General features: G+C 39.1%; 2 protein-coding genes across 3 annotated transcripts in view; one reads left to right on the forward strand and one right to left on the reverse strand.

The window, feature by feature from the left end:
- Positions 1–8,258, forward strand: part of ASAP2 (ArfGAP with SH3 domain, ankyrin repeat and PH domain 2) — a 281,424-nt gene extending 273,166 nt beyond the window's left edge. For both annotated transcript variants that reach the window (XM_006863981.1, XM_006863980.1), the window contains 4 exons: positions 4,992–5,041; positions 6,272–6,363; positions 6,827–6,949; positions 8,184–8,258. In XM_006863981.1, the coding sequence (XP_006864043.1) occupies positions 4,992–5,041; positions 6,272–6,363; positions 6,827–6,949; positions 8,184–8,258 (340 nt within the window). The remainder of the gene's footprint in view (positions 1–4,991; positions 5,042–6,271; positions 6,364–6,826; positions 6,950–8,183) is intronic.
- Positions 8,259–12,259: 4,001 nt separating this feature from the next.
- ITGB1BP1 (integrin beta 1 binding protein 1) lies at positions 12,260–17,494 on the reverse strand. The gene is made up of 6 exons (XM_006863982.1): positions 17,392–17,494; positions 16,593–16,671; positions 15,860–15,996; positions 13,861–13,953; positions 12,834–12,983; positions 12,260–12,331 (listed from the first exon to the last, which is right to left on the reverse strand). The coding sequence occupies exons 1-6, from the start codon at positions 17,461–17,463 to the stop codon at positions 12,260–12,262; spliced, it is 603 nt and encodes a 200-aa protein (XP_006864044.1). The 5' UTR covers positions 17,464–17,494.
- Between the last annotated feature and the right edge of the window lie 4,969 nt (positions 17,495–22,463).

Here is a 22,463-nt window from a genome sequence, read left to right on the forward strand (position 1 = left end):
GGAATTCCCTCTTTTCTGTATTTCTCATTTTCTTCTCTAATGAGAAATCTGGCTTTCTCATTTTCTTACTTGATCAATACCCTTTATGAAACCAAATCTCCCATCTCTTCCTCCATCTCCTCCTCTTTGACAAAAGCCTTCCTTTCCCTACCTGAGTTCTAGTCCTATTCCAGGACTCCCGTTTGGACGCCCTCTTCCCCTTGCTCTGCCTCTGACCCCCTGAGTATAAGTCTATTTTCATCTATGTTACCGGATAGATGAGAGGCCCTTTAAGATAGAAACTGCATTCTGCAATTCTGAGAAATGTCACTGACCTTTTATAATGCCTTAACTTCTCCCTGTTTTTCTGTTCTCTCTTTACATGTAATTCTTCTCAGTCAGATGTCAGATCCCCTTGCCCTTTCTTCTAAATGTAGCATCTTTTTACTAGGGTGCTCAAACTGCTGTAACAGACCAGCCTAGATCTCAGTAGTTTAGCATACAGAAGTTTAGTGTGCATGTTCTTGATTGCGCAGAGTTCTAAGGACTGACTCAGAGACCCAGACCCCCTGTACCTCTGTCTTCACCATCTTTATCCGCTGGGTCTAGGGTTACTTCCGAAAGGAGAGCTTGTGGGGAGGACATGCCGCACGCTTCACCTCATTGTCCTGCCATTGAATCAATTCTGACTCATAGTGGCCCCAAGTGTTTCAGAATAGAACTGCTGGTGGCATAGTGAGTTCCACATTGGGCTGGTAACCACACAGTCAGCAGTTCAAATCCATCAGCTTCTTTGCAGGAGAAAGAGGAGGCTTTCTGCTTCTATAAAGATGTATAGCTCTGGAAACCCTCCATAGGGTTACTGTGAGTCAGAATCTGTTCAATGACAGTGGGTTTGGCCTTGGTTTTTGGTTGGATGTGATGAATGGCAGCGTATCAGGCCTTCTTTCCACTGCACTGCTAAGTGGATTTAACCTACCAACCTTTTGGGTCAGTAGCAGAGAGCAAATAATTTGTGCTGCCTGCAGAGCTACCTGGAGGCCAAACCAAAAATCCAAACCCACTGCTGTCAAGTCAGTTCCGACTCATAACAACCCTGTTGGGCAGAGTGGAAGTGCTCCCAAAGATTTCTGAGTCTGTGGCTCATTACGGAAGCAAACATCATTTCCCACTGGAGCAACTGGTGTGTTTAAACTGCCAACCTTGCAGTTAACAGCCTGGTGCTTAATACACTGTGCCACCAGGGCTCCTGACCTGGAAATGCAGCCAGGGGACTGAACAACTGCTTCCCTGAAACAGCTCTGCTCTTTCCTAGCTGTGTTGTTATTGTTAAATGTTGCCAAGTCAATTTCACCTCACAGCGATCTTGTCTAGGCCTTCTGAGGAGTGGCTGGTGGGTTTGAACCGCCGACCTTGCTATTGAAACTAACCTTACGGGGCCTTATCCTGCACACCAGGACTCCTACTAGCTATGTGACCATGGTAAAATTGTCATCTCTCTCAGCCTCATCATCTGTAAAATGTGGTGGTGGTGGTGTGCCGTGGAATTGGTTCCGACTCATAGCAACCCTGTAAAGAGTTTCTGAGGCTGTAAGTCTTTGTGGGAGCAAAAAGCCTCATCTTTCTCCCATGGAACCGCTGGTAGTTTCGAACTACTGACCTTTAGATTAGCAGCCCAACTTGTAACCACTACGCTACCAGAGCTGCTCTTGTAAAATGTTGTTGTTGTTAAGTGCCATCGAGTCAGTTCCGACCCATAGCAACACTGTATAGGGTTTCCAAGGAGCAACTGGTGAGCTTGAACTGCTGACCTTGCAGTTCAAATGGCTTTGCAGTCTGGCGCATTAACCCACAGTGCCACACCAGGACTCCTATAAAATGTAGATAGTGTTAAATTAACTCTTCACCAGGCCCACCTCATAGATATTGGCGCTTTGCACAAATTAGTCATTCACAATCTTCCCTTGGATCTGACCGTGCATTTTCATGAGCAGCTAGCCTTCTTAGCCACTTTTTAGTTTCCATTTGTGCTTTAGCTTTTTGTTTTTTATTTACTTTCCAGGAGATATTTTTCACTTTTATCTTTTTTTTTATTTATTGGGTTTTTCATATCTGCTGTCATAATGATTTTCAAGTACCATTTCTAGTTCTCTGTTAAGCGTTTGTATAGTATTTTTTCCTAAAATTAATATATTTGTTGTTGTTGTTGAGAATTGACACAGCAGAACATACACCAAACCAACAGTTCCTACATGTTCAACTGAGTGACGTTGATGACATTCTTCAAGTCCTGCAATTGCTCTCACCCTCCTTCTGTTGTCCCTTTGAGCCCATCCAGATAGCTCTGAAAAAGCAGACTTTTTGTTACTATTAAGTTATTGTTCACTTTTAAAATGATTTCAGGAGATATTTTTGATTTACAGATTTAAAGATTATCTCAGGGTTTGTCTTCCCTCCATGACAGTCAAGAGTCCATGAGAATTTGAAATTCTATTCTGCATTTCCCCCCTTTTAATCTATGGAATCTTTGATAAAAATGTTCATTAATGGTAGCCAGCACCATCCAGTTCTGCTAACCTCATGGCCAAAGAGACAATTGTTCATGGAGGCAATTAACATGCATTCCTTATCCTCCTCCTTTTCCTGACTCTCCTCCGTCTTCTGTTGCTACAGGTGAATGGAGACCAATTGTGTGTCTTCTTAGTCTTATCTCTCTGAGAATGTATGTTAAGGAATGTTAACGATGTTTTTGTGGGGATTTGCTTTGTTTTGTTTTTGTCTTTCTGCACAATTAGTCTCTTTCATGCTGCTTTTTTCCTTGTTTGGACCTTGTTGTAGTGGAAGCTTTCCCTACAAATCTATTTCATGCCTCTATGCTCCTGTCTCAGGTGGGGTATTATGCTCATGGACCAACTGCACCCTCATGTGCAGAGCTGCCAAAATGGTCTTCACTGTCAGGTGAACTGACTGGGCTGTTTCATTGGGCTCCTAGAATTTCATAAAGCTCAATCTTCTAGTCTCTTGTCTGAAAGTTGAAAGTTTTCTGGGAGTAAAGAAGTAAAGGTAAACTGTAACTTAGTCCCTGTGTTTTTAAGCTGCCCCAAGAATTGCACTTGGCATTCCCAGTCCAGTTTCTTTGTCTCTGTAAATGGAAGCCTTTGTCTTCAGTGGTATTGATGTAGAGCGGTTGCTAGGCTATTCAAGGACTCCAAAAATCCTTAAGCAGATTTTTGACTGACATCTCTGTTTTGGGCCTCTCATCTCCTGCTTCCAGAGGTTCTTGAGCCTTTTGGGATCTCTACAGGACAAATCGTAGGACTTCTAAACTTTCTTCTCTGCCTGCATAGTATTCTCTTTCCTCAGCCCAACTAGGATGATTACAGTTAATCCTTCTATTTTCAGCTTCCAAGTTTTGTTTTCTTTTCCAGCTGTTTGGGTTTAAACATTAAAAAATTATTTTCTTTGGGAGGAAGTGGAAGTAAATGTATTTCAATCTGCCATTTTAACCAGAAGACTCCAGAACATTTTTTAATGCAGTCTTGCAAGGTTTCTTTGTAAAACATAGCCTATACACATGTGTTTTCTTACTATTCTTGAACAGTGTATATGAAATACAGATGGCTTCAAAAAATTTGTGGGGAAAATGGAATGAAAAGATAATGGAATTTTGCCACGATCTTTTGAAGCCTCCTTGTATAATCAATTTTCAAGTTAGACTACAAATGTGCTCACAAGTGCCACTGAGAATTACTTGCTTCTACGTGAAATGGCCAGAACTTCTGGGCTGGTGCTGTGGGATCAGCACTGGACTGCAAACCACAAGGTTGGCAGTTCAAACCCACTAGCTGCTCCTCGAAAACCCTATACAGGGTCACTATGAGTTGGAACCAACTAGATAGCAGCAACAACAATATGAAATGGCCATAGGCTGTGCTTTTCTTAGTTTTTGCATTAGCATCTATGTCTTCTATTAGCTTTCTTCACTCTTCCCTTAATAACTCCCTTCTGATTTGCTCTTTCAAGCTATGGTTCTTTAAGGGACCAACTCATATGCTGAAGTTTTGGATGAGAACCAGTTGGCCCTCAGCAGTCATCAGATGGAAGCTCCAAGAATAGCAGGTGTTGGTGTGAGGTCTTGGAAACCATCTGGTGCTCTGAGGCCTCTTGTGCCACTTCTCTTATTCTCAGAAGAGTTCTAGCTAGAAGTTGCTTATGCGTTTCTTCACTAGTGTGGTCTTAACCAGGTTTAGATCAGACTGAAAGGAAAGGGGACTCTCCAACCCTGTCCATCACTTAGCCCCAGTTGTGAGCCTTGCTCTGTCTGGTCCATTAAGGTCCACCAAGGAACTTGGCTCCTCACAGATTACCTGTCACTTCTCTTCAGAATTGACAGAACTGTTGTTAACACGTTTCACAGATAAAAACGCCAACTCAGAAACTCGTTTATCCATACCTACCAAATAGCTAGTTCTGAGAACCAGCCCCCATAGTTGTGCTTCCATCGTCTGGCTTTGGTACACCCTGAGCCAGGAGGCTCACAGGTAGAGGTGGAGCCTGTGATCAGCCACCTAGGCTACAGGCAGCAGGCACATGATGGCCTTACTGGTGGGGCTCATACAGGACCAGGCAGTGTCCTCAGGACCCCAAAGTCAGGAGTCAACTCTGCCCATGGACACATGAAGAGACCAAGGCTCAGTGTGAGGAAGGGACTCAGCAGATTGGAGGCAGAGCCCAGGGCTAGTTTCTAGTCCCACAGCTAGACAAGCAGCGTCAGGTCCACGTGGACCAAGCTGTTTCAGGAAGAGCTCGGGATTTAGGACGTAACATTCTTCTTAGGGCTTCTCACGATCCTTTTTATAAAAGTGAAGTGGTTGAATTAGAATTGATGAAATTTGCTCACACATCTCTGACTTGGATACAGGTGGTCCTCTAGAAAAGAAGGTGAGGATGAAGCTGGTAGCATGCCCGTTAGGCTTCAGGTGTCAGTAAATGTATTTTTTCCCTTTTTGTAGGACTGACAAGTCGACCCCACTGATCAGCAAAGGTCAGCCGAGAGGACCTGGTAATTATTTCATTTAAAATTTTATTTAAAAAATAACTTTACATTATTTCTGCTTAGTCTGTGGGTAAAGAGGGTGATATTTCCAGCCAGGGGACTCAGCATGTTTCTGGGCCCAGCCTGAGAACACAGCAACATACATAAATACAATGACATCACAATGTCTCGGAGAAAACAGAGAATTTCATCTTACATGAAGAAACAAGACAGAGTGCCTCAAACAAATGACCAAAAATAGAGAGTCAGGAAATATTGTACCTGAAATGGTATCAGAACTACTTGGTAAAGAATTTAAAAGAATAATATTTAGGTACTTTCACCAGACTGGGAGAAAGATCAAGGAAAGCAAGGAGAACACAGAAAAAAACTTTTAGAAGAATTCAGGAAAACACTACAAGAACAAACTAATAAGATAAATGAAAAATTGGAAACCATACAAAAACAACAGTTAGAAAACCAGAAGATTAATACTAGGAATTGAGAAATAAATAATACATGAAAAGGGCAAAGAAGCAGTACTGAACCAACAGAAGGCTGAATTACTGAGTTTGAGGACAAATCTTTCAATATTCATCTGCCAGTGGGACATTCAGAAAAAAGAATGGAAAAATTCAAAGAAAGCCTAAGATTTATGTGGAACATAATCAAGAGGAATAACACATGTGAGATTGGAATTCTAGAACAGGAAGAGACAAAAAAAGAAAAAATTTTCTAAGAATTGTTAGACTTCCCTAACTTCATGAAAGATAAAAAGATAGTCATCCAAGAAGTTAAACTATAAATAGAATAGACTCCAAAAGAAAATCACCAAAACTTACCCTAACCAAAAATTTCAAAACCAAAGACAAGGGAAAAATCCTGAGAGCAGCTCAGGAAAAATGAAAAGTTATCTGTAAAGGAGAACTAATAAGACTAAGCTTTGATTTCTCAGTAGAAACCATGCAGGTAAGAAGACAGTGTGATGCTATATATAAAACTCTGAAAGAAAACAGAGGGAATAGAAGCAAATACTGTTTAATGATGATGCACGGAGATTGTAATCATTGCAATAAAACAATGAGTGTAAAACCGATGTTCTCCCATGTAAATATCACTCAATTCACAATAAAAACTTAATGGCTGCCATTATCTTAAAATTCCATTCCTCCCCCCCCCCCTATTAATTGTTGTTGATGTCTCATGGTTATGATTTATGGAGCATATTGTAAACTTGGTTCGTTTTGTCCCTAAAAGCTATGGATCTCTGTGGAACAGAATCTCTGGGCCCTCTGTCCAATACTGTGGCCATGCAACCACCAGCACCCATGCCCCGGAAGTCGCAGATAGTAAGTAGCACAGATCTTGACAGGTTCCTCCCAGTTCTTCCCCTTTACCCTTGTCAGGAGGGTATAGGTTTATTCACCATGGACTGAAATCAGAGAAAGCATGTTTCTCCCACTGGTTGTGGTTGTGGGGAAGGGGCTTCTACGTAGTTGTTTGGATCTGGGTGGGACATGCCAGATACCATCAGCTCACCAACATGGTCATCTAATCATTGCTCCCTGGACACACCCACCCCACATATGAGCCCAAACCCTGAAGCTTCATTTATATCTCTGTGCCCACATAAGACTGCTGAGATTTCCTTTTACTTTCTTTCCTGATTCATCCTTTTCCCTAGAAGTTTAGCTGGCGTCTGAGCCACACTGATGTGCCGCCCCTTGACTTCCTGTAGGTTTTCCAGGCCTTAGAAGTAAGGTGTTCAAGCCTTTTGCCATAATAACATTTGACTTCTCTCTTTTGACTCAGACAAAGTCAAAACCCAAACGGGTCAAAGCCCTTTATAACTGTGTGGCTGACAACCCTGACGAGCTGACTTTCTCTGAGGGAGATGTGATCGTTGTGGACGGGGAAGAAGATCAAGAGTGGTGGGTGAGTTTGGGTTGGGTCCCCGTGCCTACCTGGTCTGAGAGATGTGTTCACAATGTAGTACTGAGAGTACTGCTTTCCTGCCGTGCTGACTCCTGCCTGACCCTTAATGGCCACCACAGTGTCTCCTTCTCCATTTATATCCACTTTTCAGTGAGCCAGATCTTTCTTTCCATGTCGTGTTTGATTCCTCCCTCCTTGGGGTAGGTAGGCCGCTTGGGCTGCAGTTTTCAGAGCACATTGGTGGGGTCTAAAATGAGGCTCCTTACTACCCTTACCCCAGGGCTGGTTTAGTGGAATGAGAAGAGAAAGAGGGCTGACCTAGAGGCAGAATCCTCGAGTATCCGTCTAGGTTCTGAAAGTTGCCATGGGTTGGTGCTGTAGTGGAGCATGGAATTTCAAGCCTGATCATCTTAACCCAGACGCTGCCATTTCCAGGCTGTGACCTTGGGCAAGTTGTTCTTCTCTTTAGTCCTTGGCTGTGTCATCTATAAATAAGAGGCAGCCCACAGCATCTCTATAAAGATTGCGTGGACTCAGATGTACAGGAAGTACTACTAAAAGTAGCTGCTGAGGAGAGTAGAATTAAATAACTTGTATAGTGAAAAATACAGAAAGGCATAAAGAAAATAAATGCTGTTCATGATCTCAAAAACCCCACTCCAACCCTCCTGCCCCCCCCACCAAAAAAAATTTGTGTTAGTGATACTCTTTTAGAATTTTATTTGACTACAGATTTTACATTGTTGAACTCATACTCAGTATATAATTTACCCACAATGGAAATAAATGGATTTATTGAAAATGTCCATAAATGCTTGATTATATTTTTTAAAGGGCAAGTCACACCATTGCCACTTTCTGTGACTGTGCAGTTCACAAACTTTTCTAGAACTCAATTGCTTCATCCATTAATAAAAAAAACAAAGCTAAGTGGAGAGTGGTGGTGATAATGAAAGCTGTCCACCTGCCTCCCATGACTTAATTATGTTGGCTGGTCCAAATATCCTTTGGTGCAAACATCTTAAGACATCTCTGAGAAGAGACCCTTCCATATTGTAGGCATGTAGTATTTGAAAAATGAATTGAAAGGAAAAAAATGGTTGCTATGTTTTACCTAAAGTATTCTCAGAATAGATTCTTCTGAACAAAATTTTCTTTTTAACCAAATGCTGCAATGCCCTTTGAAGTTTACAACATTTAGGATTTTTATAACCCAACCTTTTATTCATTTCAGATTGGCCACATTGATGGAGATCCCAGTCGCAAAGGAGCATTTCCTGTATCATTTGTGCACTTTATTGCTGACTAAATTGCTACTGAACAAAAACATTCACTTTCAACAGTTATTTATATTCCTGTTTTATTACTGGTACCAAAATTCATGCCAGACCACCAGTTTCATGAACTATATTGTACTGTAGCCCACTTCCTTTATTGCCATTTTTCTGTTTTGAAACATCAAAGGCAATTTTTATATATAAATGAATTGTTTTTATGATTTGTGTTACTCATGAGATGTTGCTAAGCTTTTGTTAGGAACAACTGAATTTCCTAAAAGGTGAACTGGACAGTTAATTTATCTGCATAATCAAGACCCTGAATCCACAGATTCAGCTAAACCTAAAAATGTTTAAATCGAAGATTAGAAATAAATTGTCCCTACTTTTCTTGGCCTGATTCTGGAGTCATTGAACTTAAGAGCAATTACTAGTTTAGGTAGCCAGTAAACTGTCGCTTCAGAAGTCTGTAACCCAGGCCTGGATTTTCTAGAGATAATGCCATCGGTTCACCTTTAAAGGACCTGTATTCCTTTGAAACCACCCAATGTTTAAAGCAACTTGGAAATTTACACATTAGTGTTGTACTTTATAGCTCTAATCTGTGAGATTGCAATTATTATATTCTGCATGTGTGTATAACCTGTTATTGTGAACAGCCATATTCAACAAAACTGCTGATGGTTTAGTACAACATATGGTCATCGCAGTTAACTCAGTTCCAGGAAGAAGTTATCTAAAAACTGCATTTCCTGAATTTGGTTAAAAACTAAGGATGATGGATTGCAAAAACAGTTCTTTAAACTTTATATGCTTTAGGTGTTTTGGAATTTGCCTTCTTGATTCTCTAATTGCACAGAGAGCAACTGTACACAAGCTGACTGTGCAGACCATGCTGTTAACACATCCTAACTGCTGTTTCCTATTGAGTGTACCACTGCCTTCCCTTTCTAACACCTGAGAATGTTTACTTAACTTAATGTCTTGTACTTATATATCAGCAGAAATGGTAGTTACACTGTCTTGAAATTTAACCTGTCCATTTGTTTGTAATCAAGAGCATATCAGAAATCTGTAGGTCCCCAGTAATAAAATACTCTTAAGTATTCCAATTTTAATATTAAGCTCATCCTATCATTCTTAAAGTACTGGGGAGAAATTAGGTTGTATATGATAAAACAAAAATTCATTAGTTTAATGAACTTGACTGTCATACCTCTATTTAGTAATTGTATGATTGAGATTCATATGAATATTGGGGATTTTGGCACTTTCTAAAAATGGACATACCATGCCCACTTGGATTTTTACCAAAACTAAAGGAAAACTAAAGTATAGGCTTGGAAAGTGAAGCAACAATGCTACTACTGCATTTGTTATTGAAGTGCCATTTGATTGAAGCAGCCTGTCTTTATCATGCAAGACTCTCTCATAGGGTAGACTTCATTTGCTTTTTAAATTGCATTGAGTATTTTGTTATTAGAATAAAGAATACAGAACAAACTGGAATGTTATATGGTGTTATATGGCAGTTTTGCCCTTTGCCTTTCAGAGTTCCGGGTAAAAATGTATTAGATCTGTAATTACAGTCTTTTTTTTTTTTAAAGCACTACATCTATTTTCACTAATTGTTAATTCCCATTGTTTTAATAATTTCATTTAGTTTAATTCCTAGATTTAACAAAGTAAATAGATGTATTTTGCACAGTGCACTTCTTCTGTATATTTTTACACAATCTTCCAGCATCTGTATCAGCCTTTTGACCACCTGGTGCCAGCTACATAAGGAATTAAAGTTGATTCCTATCAACATTTGACTCCATTCATGCTAATCTATCAGGTTCACTGGTACATGAATATCTAGGAAATATTTTTCCAGTCTATAATTTGGTGGTGCTATTGTGCAGTAATTATTATTATTCTTTCCAGAAGAGAAATTATATATTAACTTCCCTGCTAATATCCTTTCCTAGGTATATGCTCTTTGCAAATTTAACACACACACGTATCACACACACACACACACACACACACACATCCCACACATACATTTAAAAAAAAAAACCAGAAAAACATTGTAGATATCTATTTATATTTAAAATTTACGTTTAATGAACTTCAGCTGCAAGATTCTGGCATCTTTTATGCCATTTCCATCAGATCTGACTTTAAGGGACTATGACTCAGAAATATGTGCACAGACTAACAGTTACTGTATTACTGTTAACAGTGGGTAGCATGATACGCAGCTTGTAATGCTATTTGAGATGTATGATATTCAGTTCATTCACTTGATTATTTTGGTCTAGTTGCAGCGCAACTGTATATATTGTATAACCTAAATCAATTCTTATTTTCATTGTCCTTAAATGCAGTGATTTATAATTAGAGCATGGTTAGTAGTTTACTCTCCTTGTTAACTAGTCATTTGACTGGGAAAAAATAAAACACTTTTAAATGGACACAATTTAATGGGTTTTTTTTAAATCTTTATAAAGTGTTATGTATTAAGATTGTCCTTCTTAAATACAATAAGGAGCTTGGAGAGCACAGAGATTAAGTACTTAGCTACTAACCCAAAGGTCAGTGGTTCAACTCTACCAGTGACTTCTGGGGAGAAAGATGTGGCAGACTGCTTCTTTAAAGATTGTTGTTGTTGTTAGGTGCCATCGAGTCGGTACTGACTCATAGCAACCTTATGCACAACAGGATGAAGCACTGCCCAGTTCTCGGCCAACCTCACAATTGTGCCACGGTTGAGCCCATTGATGCTACCACTTTGCCAATCCATCTCACTGGGGGTCTCCCTCTTTTTCTCTAACCCGCCACCTTACCAAACCTGATATCGTTCTCCAGTGACTGGTCCCTCCTCACAGTATGTCCGAAGTATGAAACATGAAATTTGGCCATCCTGGCCTCCAAGAAGCACTCTGGTTAGACTTCTTCCAACACAGATCTGTTGGTTCTTTTGGCAGCCCATGACACTTTAAATATTCTCCTCCAACACCATAACTAAAGGCATCAATTCTTCTACAGTCTTCCTTATTCACTATCAGCCTTGGAAACCCCATGTGGGAATTCTATTCTGTCCTATAGGGTCGTTATGAGCCAGAATCAACTTTTAGCATGAAGATAATCTCTGAAGGAGCCCTAGTGGCACAGTGAGGTTAGCATTGGACTGCCAACCTACCAGCAACACCCTGGGAGAAAGATGAAGCTGTCTGCTTCCATAAAGATATACAGTCTCTGGGAAGCCCTATGGAGTGGTTCTACCCTGCCCTCTAGGGCCACGAGGAGTCTTTAGACCCAGTGACAGTGGTTTTAACTCTGAGATAAAAATTGTGGCTTTACACATTATTTTGATAACACACTTTAAAATTTTTATTTCTTCTGTCAAGTTGGCTATCTCTGTTCCAAAACAGCATGAACTCCAGTTCCCAGTCTGAATTTTTTGACTGATTACAGCTCTAAACACAGTTCAGTGCTCAACTACTAGCTACAAGATTGCTGATTCAAACCCACCTAAAGGCAACTCAGAAGGCAGGCCTAGTGAGCTGCTTCCTAACAGCTTGAAAACTGTGGAGTTCTGCTCTGCACACATGAGATCACTACAAGTCAGAATCCATTCAGCAATAACTCAGAACAGAGCACCAAGTCAGAATGCTGCGTCAATGGGAAGCTGGCTACAGAGCAGATGGCATGCAACCTTTCTCCAGACATGTTCTAAATATTTATGATCCACTGAGTGGACTTTTATTACACTTCGGTGGTAAGCTTATTTCCATATAAAAGTGACAAGGTTTCTTTTTTCAATTCCAGAAAATAACTTCATTGAGCATTAACTCACTGTTTTAGAAGACACACTTTAATACTTAAAAAATGACCAATATTTTATACATTGCATTTTCTTCAGAAAATCCAGAACAAGGAGTCACTTGCACTAGTACCCACACTATTAACATTGCAGTCTGAAAGAGGAAGTATTTAGCAAATTAACTTTCAAATGAAGTTGACTTGCACTTGATTGCAGAATTCATGATTTCTCAGATGTTAACACTGAGTCAAAAGCCGTGGATAAAACTTTACAAATTGCTTGTGCTTGTTCCTACATGAAAAATAACAGAACAATATTCATAAATCTCCCTCCTGAGTTTACCATGACAACCAGCAAGGGAACAATCTGGCTCTCAAACCCCACTCCTATACTCCACATCAACAGTTTAAGAAGGCCCACTACACATGCCTATCTTGGTTAGCAGAACACATACCATGCTGTCCCCTTGAAACCCACTTGATGCTGTAGCATGTAAGAAGGATTATCACTGCACCCATAAAGACAACAATATACAAATGAGGAGGGGTCACCTGGCTCAGAGGAGCACTCACTTTCCCTCATCTGTTTTATATTTACCCTGAACTTTTAAATACAGACACGAGTGCTGCTACAGGGCCTAATACTATTTTATTGTTATTATTATGCCAAGTATTATATATATAATGGATAATATCTTAACAGTCTTAAAAAAGACTGGAAATGGAGTCTCTGGATTTTGCTACTTTATTGGATGAAGAATAAGAAAGTAACCAAGGTAAGTTAAAAATCTCACCAGGCTGCTGCACTGATAAACCCACAGGCTGTATTCTTCATTACTTGCATCAGTTGTCTTCAGCGCCAGTAAACTTTTTCCTGCCCCCAGGCCATCATCATAACACACCATCCGGATGATTAAGTACAGAGCATGTCTGTGTAAAACATCCTGCAGAAATCAGTGAAAACCAGAAAGGTTATAACTACGTTAAATGCAGAGTCCTGGTGTGGCACTGTAGGGTAAGCACTAGACTGCTAACTGCAAGGTCAGTAGCACAAACCCAAACGCTGCTCCTCTGAAATCCTATATAGGGTCACTATGAGTTAGAAATGACTCAACGGCACTTAATAATCTTAAAGGTTCTTATAACACGTTTTCCTGTGAGGCTTTAAGATAGTATATCTACATTTGCCACAAAATATATGGGGGGGCATCAAAAAGTTCATGATAAAATAGAATTAAAAGATAGGAATTTTTCCAGGAACTTTATGAAGTTTCTATTTATAGGTTTTTCTCCCAAAGAGACATTCTAGTATGCTCAGTTATTAGACATTTTGTCTTTAGGACCAAACTTTTAAATTCTAAAAATATGAGAGTACAGTGATCTAAACTCACTCTCCCATTCTCTATGCTGAACTTCCAAGCTGGCAGATACTCTGTCCAGTCCTAAGTTGAAAACACATTAGGAGCCATCAATGGGGATGTTAGCATGGCCCTTACCTGCATAGCAGATTCGAAAAGGAGCCCCTGTTCATCCTAAGAAACTAGTCATGTTTAACATGAGCTGCCAGGGATGTTTACAGACCCAACCACTCTGCAAACAGGAGCTTTTATAGGCATGAACTCCCTAATGCCTGTCGTTGTCAAGTGTTGTTGAGTCAGTTCCAACTCATAGTGACCCTGTGCAGGGTTTCCAAGGAGCAGCTGGTGGGTTTGAACTGCAGACCTTACAGTTTGAAGTCCAGTGCTGATCCTTCCATGCCATACCAGGAGTGCTCCCTAATGCCTAGTACACATTTTTTTCCTTAATAAGTTATATACTTACATATTGATCTGATGTTGAGACTTTTATACCATACTTGGAAACTCCCATAATAAATTCCTCCTCCAGCGGGACAAAAGGCAACTTTCCATCTTGCTTTAAAATAAAAATAAATGACATTATATGATATACATTGAAAATTATGCATGACCTTAAGTCTGATTAATTACCTTTAGTGCCCGGCTACCAGAAACCAAACCCTGTAAAGAGTGCAGGATATTGAAGTTTTCACCCCACTTTTTTTCTTTCAGTTCATAAATTAGAGCAAAATTCAAATCCATTTACTTAACATGTATTGTTCTATCCCTTTCTCTTGAGGTTAACCCTAATTACAAACATGCATTTTACAGATTCTAGTGAGGCTCAATATTAGGAAAATTCAGGTCTTTATTTAGACTTTAAAATACTCAAATGTTATAGCAGTGCCAGCCCATGAAAGATAAGCAGACACAGCCACAGAATCATTCACTTCATAGCCATTTTACATTCTGTCCAGGTCTTAGGTACGTCGGGTTACCTCTAGCCCCAGTTTGGTATGCAAACACTGCTTGATGAATAATTACTTGGCTCTCAAAAATATTCATCAGTAATCTGACCTATTCAGAAGCAAATAGAAAGTAATACATCTCTTGGTTTCCATGGAAAATTACCGAATTTTATCTCCCAAATTAAAATATTGGAGCATGGTGGCTCCACAAGGCCCGAGGTTCAAGCCCACCAGCCGCTCCATGGGAGAAAGATGAGGCTTTCTGCTCCCTGCAAGAGGAACTGACTTGATAGCATGGAACAACAACAAATTAACATACTGCTTAATTTGTCCTTTCTTAAGGTATTTCTGGAAATCAGTAGCTGTTCCACATTACGTTTTGTGGAGCCACGTGTCTATATTAAAGACATTACAGTAAATAAGCTATATACTTAATTCATAAAGTAACTGCTTGTCAATCATTTCCCACAGTTGATTTAAAACAATTCCATGAATCAAAAGATAGACAAAAGTAATGTCTTATAAAGAACCCTATTGTCTGTGTTGGAATTTTAACAAGTCAGATTCTATGGTGATATGATAAATTTGGAGTACTAGTATAGCACTGTGGGTTAATGTGCTGGACTGCAAAGTGGTTAGACTGCAAGGTCGGTAGTTCAAGCTCACCAGCTGCTCCTCAGAAACCCTATACAGGGTCACTATGGGTCGGTACCAACTCGACAGCACTTAATAACAACAAATGATAAATTTAGCAGCCCTTATAAGCTGAAATAGTGTTAGTGTACTTTTGAGGTAAGCATTATTTATAATCTTTCAGTACAATTTTTCTTAGATTTACTGTTCCTTATAGAATTACTTTATATTCTACACTAAACATTGATGCTAATTATAGTATACACTGACGAAGACTGCCTTGTTAAATGACAAACTATACTCATTAATTTTCCTCAGAATTAATTTCCTTTATTTTCATGAGGGAAGGAAACATCTTCCATGACCCCTTCTCCATAATTTAAGAGAGCTTACATTCTTAACAGTAAATAAACTTCAAGACCAGATGAAGGAATCTACCCAACACAGTACTATCTTTTTGTTAATGATTATTATACAATTTCATCTTTTGTCAGACTCCTTTAAAAGAAATACCGATGGTATGTAATCAGTAACCACCAAGACCTCGTTTGAACAAGGAGCTCAGACAACTCCATTAAAAACTAAAAAAAGTACTGTTTGAAGGAAGGAACAGTGGTCTCTCTGCTCCTACGCAAATCAGTTTCCAAGGCACCTATATGACACTTAGAACTACAATGCTCAGCAAACTTTATAAGAGGAATACAAGTCCTGGAGCCTTCTTCAGGGTAAGACATAGAGAAAATTGCCATCCAGTGGACCTAGAATCGTCAACATCTTTCTCCCATAAATTTCTACTGAGAAATTCTTTCTGCCATAAATTTGCTACCAAGAATCGAATAACCAGAGGCTTTAAGTGGAATTTATTTATATCTTTATTTTTACCTGTGCAACATCTATATAATTTATCAGGTCTAGTGGTCCTTCCAGACTCTTTCCCTCAGAGAGTTTCAGTTTCTCAATGGCACCAACATATTTTATTCGAAATTCTGCACAGGTATCTGAATTATTGTTGCTCTGTCCTAAAGTTAAAAGAAACACTGTGATAGGAAGACTTCAACAGAAATACTTGCATTATATTCCCTTCATCAGTCTCTCCTCATGTAAGAAGCACACTGTTATCATTAGAACTTAACCTTTAATAAAAATTTTAAAAACAGAAAAATTTTTGATGTAATGGAATGACCTTAAAATGTCACCAACCCTTCCTCAAGTGATTCATAATATGCTAGATGTATACACATCTCAACAGGAATAAATTAAATATTATCCTTCATTTTAGAGTAGACAGGAAAAAGAAACTGTCAACTGGATAATGATTCAGTACCTTTCCAATGCTTAATGATACTTAATTTTTTTCTTGTTGTTTCCTCTCTTTTAAATTTTTTTCCTGATTCAGGAAGCCTGGTCTTCCTCTACTATTCTGTTAGGAAAAAACCCAACTATATTTAAAAAATAATGTATTTTAAAAAATAATTCTACATAGCTGTCCCTTACAGATAGTACCAGGTTTAAGAACTGTGTACATGCTATAAAAATTGAAGTGATTATAGATATATAACAACATGAATAAAAATTTAAAGTCTTAGACAATAAATGTCCCAACCCCTTTCCATACCTGAACTTTTAGTGGAATCTGTATCGAGGCTGGCCACAGTACTGGATCGTGAAAGCCCCCCAAGGCTAGAATCTACAGACTGAGGAACAAAAAACAAAAAAAAACTCAATTTAACAAAGAGACTATCTTCAGTCCTCTACCAAACACATTCAAATTATTTTTTTTATTATAAATTGACACATAAAAAATCAAATCAGTAATTCAAACAGATCAACCAAGGGAAATTTTTCTAAAGATAAGCTTCAAAAATGAGATAATCCAAACAATTTTGCCCATAAACAACACTGAATTTTTTTTAAATTAGATAAATCAAAAACATTATCTCCTTACAATATATTTAAGTTTTGTGTGAAAATCTATGCCTTGCTTTCTCATTATTTCCACCTAACACAAAATGAATCCTGTGCAGGAAGCAGGGCTAAAAGTATTATCCTCATTGTAGAAATGAGGAAACAGACTCAGAGAGGTTAAGTGATTTATCCAAAGTCAAATCAAGTAAATGCCTCATATCTCAAATGTAGGTCTCCTAATGCCTGATGCTTCTGCAATTTTTCTGACTAGTGTCTGGCACATAGAAGTTATACACAGGCGAACTGGCAGACCAGACAAAACTATTCATGTGAATTTCAATAGGAAATCAACAAAATTATAAACGTAGTTCAAAAATGAATGTTAAAACACACCTAGTTTGAAGATATCAGGCGGTCTGCCCATGGTTAGTATCCTCTATGCAGTATCAGTTAGAAGAAACAAAAGTCTCACTGCTTTATGAGTCCATTCCAAATTCCATTTCCCCTACCTTGCTCTTAGTACTGATTTCACTACTTTGGGAACTGCTACTACTGTGTCGTTTTTTGCCTTTCCGAAACATTTTTCACCATAGCTTGATCCAAAGAAGCACCACTGGAAAAACAAATGTTGGTTAAAATTACATCAAGAAAAGCAACTCTAAATCACATTAGGTATAAAAAGAATAAAAATGATTCACTCCTTCAAGTTCCATGAGCATATATGTTTTTTTGTACTTAACAACATACTTTCCCTTGACCATAAAACTTGGATACTAGTTTTTTTCATTCTTGCTTTTTAAATTACAAAAAGCAAAACCAATAAACCAAAAGGGCAAAAATCTACCTATGAGTATGAAAAGCATTTCATGTAGAGGTTATACATTATCATCTAGTTTATGAAATATTTATGTCCTTTATTTTCTTTTAATCAATTTGAGATTTTAGCAAAATATGTGACACAGTAACCAGTTTGCCAACCAAAATATTGGGATTGTTACTGTCTTATTTTCACATTCTGTAATCTGTATGGCTCAGAACAGAAGACAGAGCTCCTCTCAGTTATGTGTATTTTTCTTACAGTCCTGAAATACCTTAAAGTAAAAATGGCATGAGAATATTCCCATGACACCTCTTCACTGCAATAAGGCAAGGTAAGGAGGTGACGTTGTTTCCCAAAGCCAATTTTACATCTTCTTTAAAAATGAGTATTTAATGCCTTGTTGTTGTTATGTGCCATGAAGTCGATTCCGACTCATAGCAGCCCTGTATAGGGTTTCCGAGGCTGTAAATCTTTCCGGGAACAGAAAGCCTCATCTTTTTCCCGCAGAACAGCTGGAAACATTCATAAGCTTTATCTCTGTCCATTTCATAGAATCTAATATATTTTACTTGTTAAATGCCATTGAGTCAGTTCCGACTCACAGCGACCCAGGGTTTCCGAGGAGCGGGTGGGTTTGAACCACCAATCTTATGGTTAGCAGCCCCGTGCTTATATGGCAGCGCAACATATACTTTTCTTAGAAAACTATTATTAATTAACATGCACAATATTTCATAGTTCAAAATACTTCCAAATTTATTTTCTCATCTATCCTAACAGTACCCCTGTGACACAGACATTTAATCCACAGATATTATTTACGTTTCTATCTATCATGTGCTTCTATGCTAGAGGCTCTAAGGCCCTACTCTCAAGGGGCCTATGTTGTTGTTATTATGTGCCGTTGAGTCAGTTCTGACTCACAGCGACCCTATATGTATAGGGTCTCCAGGGAGCAACTAGTGGGTTTGAACCACCAACCTTGTGGTTAACAGTCTAGTGCTGATCCTATAACACCACACCAGGACTCCAAGTGGCCTATAAAAGTAGGTTATAATCAGCATTTTATAGATGAGGGAACCGTGACCCATCTTTCAAGATAATTTATGAATAAGATAACCTAACAAATTTTACCAGAAATTGAATTCCACAAAGAGAACCAGGAAATCAGGTTACTATGGTTTTAAACTACACTGTTTTATTATCTTCACAAGTTCCAGACAGCAGTCTACAGATAGCTCCCTTTCATTCTGACAACTTTTTTGGGAAAACCAATGGACCTGATGAAGGAAAAGGAACGAGTGAATCATGAAACAGTCAATTAATACCCTTTGTAGTGCAGTGAACTACTTCACATAGCTCTTGTAGACTTTCTAACGACCACCAAATGACTTTTTCTGATGGCAAAGCGAAAGAAAGTAGGGGAAGAAGCTGATTGAGTCTATGATTCATTTGTGAATAGTGGTTAACCAGGCTAATTGTAATTGCTCAATTTTACCATCCAGCTACCTATAAAACGAATCATCTCAGAAGTAGACACAGAGGATCTCACTACCATGAAAAATGAAGAGCCAGGAGTAGAACTCATCCTTTAGACCTCAAGATCCCTGTGCACTGAACCTTCTCGACTCAGGGACAGGAAGCTCTGACCTTAAAGGTGTGGCAGAGGGGCTGCAACAACAGAACCAAGAACCAGAGCACAAGACAGAGCAGTGGGCTTCCCAGCCTAAGAAAGCAAAACTGAGTGATTCTGGGCAGGAGGCTTGCTTACAGCGTGGAGGCCTCCAGGTGTTGAACTGGGGGAGTGAGTTTTGTTGACCCAAGGAGCTAGAGCCAAGTGCTTTCAGGTAGAGGCTTAGGGTGCAGTGGTGTGACCTATGGGCCTTTATTAGCAGCATTAAAAGAGCTTTGTAAACTGCCCAGGCAGAGGCCTGCTTGCCTGCACTGCTGAGGAGGCTGTCCTGACTGGAAGAACTGTGCCCTGAATATTTTCTGATGCCGAATCATAACCTGTTAGTTTCCCTAATAAACCCCCTAACGGTGAGTATAGTCTGAGTTCTGTGTGGCCGCTGCAATAAATGAGCAAACCCAACTGAATTGAGAGTGACATGAGAGGGAAGGCTTGGGCCTCCCCTCTCACCCCATCTCTGTTCCAATTAAATACTGTTCAAATACTCCCAATGTATTTGAAGGTCCTGGTGTGGCACTATAGGATCAGCACTGGACCGCAAGGTCAGTTTGAACCACAAAGTCAGCAGTTCAAACTCATCAGCCGCTCCTTGGAAACTATGCAGGGTCACTATGAGTCAGAACTGACTCAACAGCACAAAATAACAACAACAGCACTCTAAGTCCAAGGAGTCCTGGTAGTATAGTGAGTTATGAACCACAAGGTCAGCAGTTCGAAAGATGAGGCTTTCTGTGTCCTTAAGAGTTACAGTCTTAGAAACCCTATACAGCATTGCTATGAGTCAGGACTCCACGGCAAACAGCCACCACCACCGCTCTGTCCACTTACTAGGTATCTGACCTTCTTTTATTAGCCTCATCACTCAATTTATTTCTACTTTGAGATGTAGAAAAAAAACATTCATTCATTCATTCATTCCTGATTAGTCAATGAGCTAGAGAAACATCAGTGAAAAAGACAAAGCCCCTGATCTCATGAAACTTATATTTTTAGAGTTAAGAGATCAACAAATATGAGAAATATAACACACAGTTATATCAAAGTATCGCTACAAAATTATAGAAACTTTCATTACACAAAAAATATGAAAATGTGAAGCTATTGCTTCTTGACATAGCCTCCATCTAGGTCTATCCATTTCTAGAGATAGTGTTCCCATCACTTTATTCTTCCCTGGAAAATTCTGGGCTCTTAGATTTACAATATGTCAAAATGACAATGTTGGTAATCTCCAGGGACTCAAATCATGTTCCTTTTAAGTATTTTTAGGTAAAAAAAAGTCTGAAGGGCAAGATCAGGGCTGTTGGGTGGGTGTGGTAAGGTTTCCCAATGAAATTCTAGTAGAACATGCCCTTGCTACCCTCAAATAATGAATTAATACATTGTTGTTATTGTTGGATGCCATCGAGTTAGTACCAACTCATAGCAACCCTATGTACAACAGAACGAAACACTGTCCCATCCTGGGTAAACGTCACAATTGTTGCCATGCTTGAGCCCATTAATGCTGCCACTTTGCCAATCCATCTCGCTGGGGTCTTCCTCTTTTTCTCTGACCCTCCACCTTACTAAACATGCTATTCTTCTCCAGCAACTGGTCCCTCCTGACAATATGCCCAAAATATGAGAGACGAAGTTTGGCCATCTTGGCCTCCAAGGAACACTCTGGCTGCACTTCTTCCAAAATGGATGTTTGTTCTTTTGCAGCCCATGGCACTATCAATATTCTCCTCCAACACCATAAATCAAAAGCATCAATTCTTATACAATTTTCCTTATACACTGTCCAGCTTTCGCATGCATATGAGGCTATTGAAAATATTACAGCTTGGGTCAAGTGTACCTTAGTCCTCAAGCTGACATCTTTGCTCTTCAACACTTTAGAGATGGAAAAAATGTCAACACAATTTTTCTGACCTTTTTCTCACCAATACTGTTTCAATTTTCTTAATAAAACTTCTTAATGTAAGCACTGTATACTTTGACAGAATCTATCACTATTAACCCTTTGTTGTTGTTGTTAGATGCCCTCGAGTTGGTTCTGATTCATACGCACAACTAAGCACTGCTCAGTCCTGTGCCATGTTTACAACTGTTATGTTTAAGGCCACTGTGTCAATCCATCTGGTTGTAGGTCTTCCTCTTTTTCACTGACCCTCCACTTTACCAAACATGATGTCCTTTTCCAGGGACTGGTCCTCCTAACAACATGTACAGAGTACAAGAGATGAAGTTCTTGCCATTCTTGCTTCTAAGAAGAATTTAAGCTGTACTTCTTTCAAGACAGATTGATTGTTCTTCTGGCAGTACTTTCAACAATCTTCACTAACACAATTCAAATGCATTGATTCTTCCACCATTTTCCTTATTCATTATCCAATTTTCATAAACATATGAGGCAACTGAAACACCATGGCTTGGATGAGGTGCACCCTAGCCCTCAAAATGATATCTTTGCTCTTCAACACTCCAAAGAAGTGCCTGGCAGCAGATGTGCCCAAAGCAGATGTGCCCAAAGCAGTACTTCATTAGATTTTTTTTTTTTTTTTTAATTTTTATTGTGAATTGAGAGAAGGTTTACAGACAAGATCATCAGTTTTATTTACATTCAACAAATCATACAATGTTTCATCTCAATGATTACAATCTCCTCCATGCAACAACAGCTATCCTGCTTACTCCCTGTGGCTATTTCTATTCCACCCTCCTTCCTATCCCTTCTCAATTTTGCCCTTAAGAAAATGTTGCCTTTTTGACTTTGAATGATTGACCATTCCATGGTGAGCATATCCCCATAGTGCTGTTATCCCCTGCTATTTATCTGATTTCTTGATTGCTGTTGCCATAAGCACTGATTGTGGATCCAAGCACAATGAAATCTTTGACAACTTCAATCTTTTCTCCATTTATCACGATTGTGAGGATTTTTATTTTCTTAACATTGGGGTGCAATCCATTATGAATGGCTGAAGACTCGAATCTTCATAAATATTTCAAGTCCTCTTCACTTCCAGCAAGCAAGGTTGTATCATCTGCACATTGCAGGTTGTTAATGTGTCTTCCTCCAATCC

The sequence above is a fragment of the Chrysochloris asiatica genome, unplaced genomic scaffold, assembly GCF_000296735.1.
Source record: "Chrysochloris asiatica unplaced genomic scaffold, ChrAsi1.0 scaffold00058, whole genome shotgun sequence".
Classification (NCBI taxonomy): Eukaryota; Metazoa; Chordata; class Mammalia; order Afrosoricida; family Chrysochloridae; genus Chrysochloris; species Chrysochloris asiatica.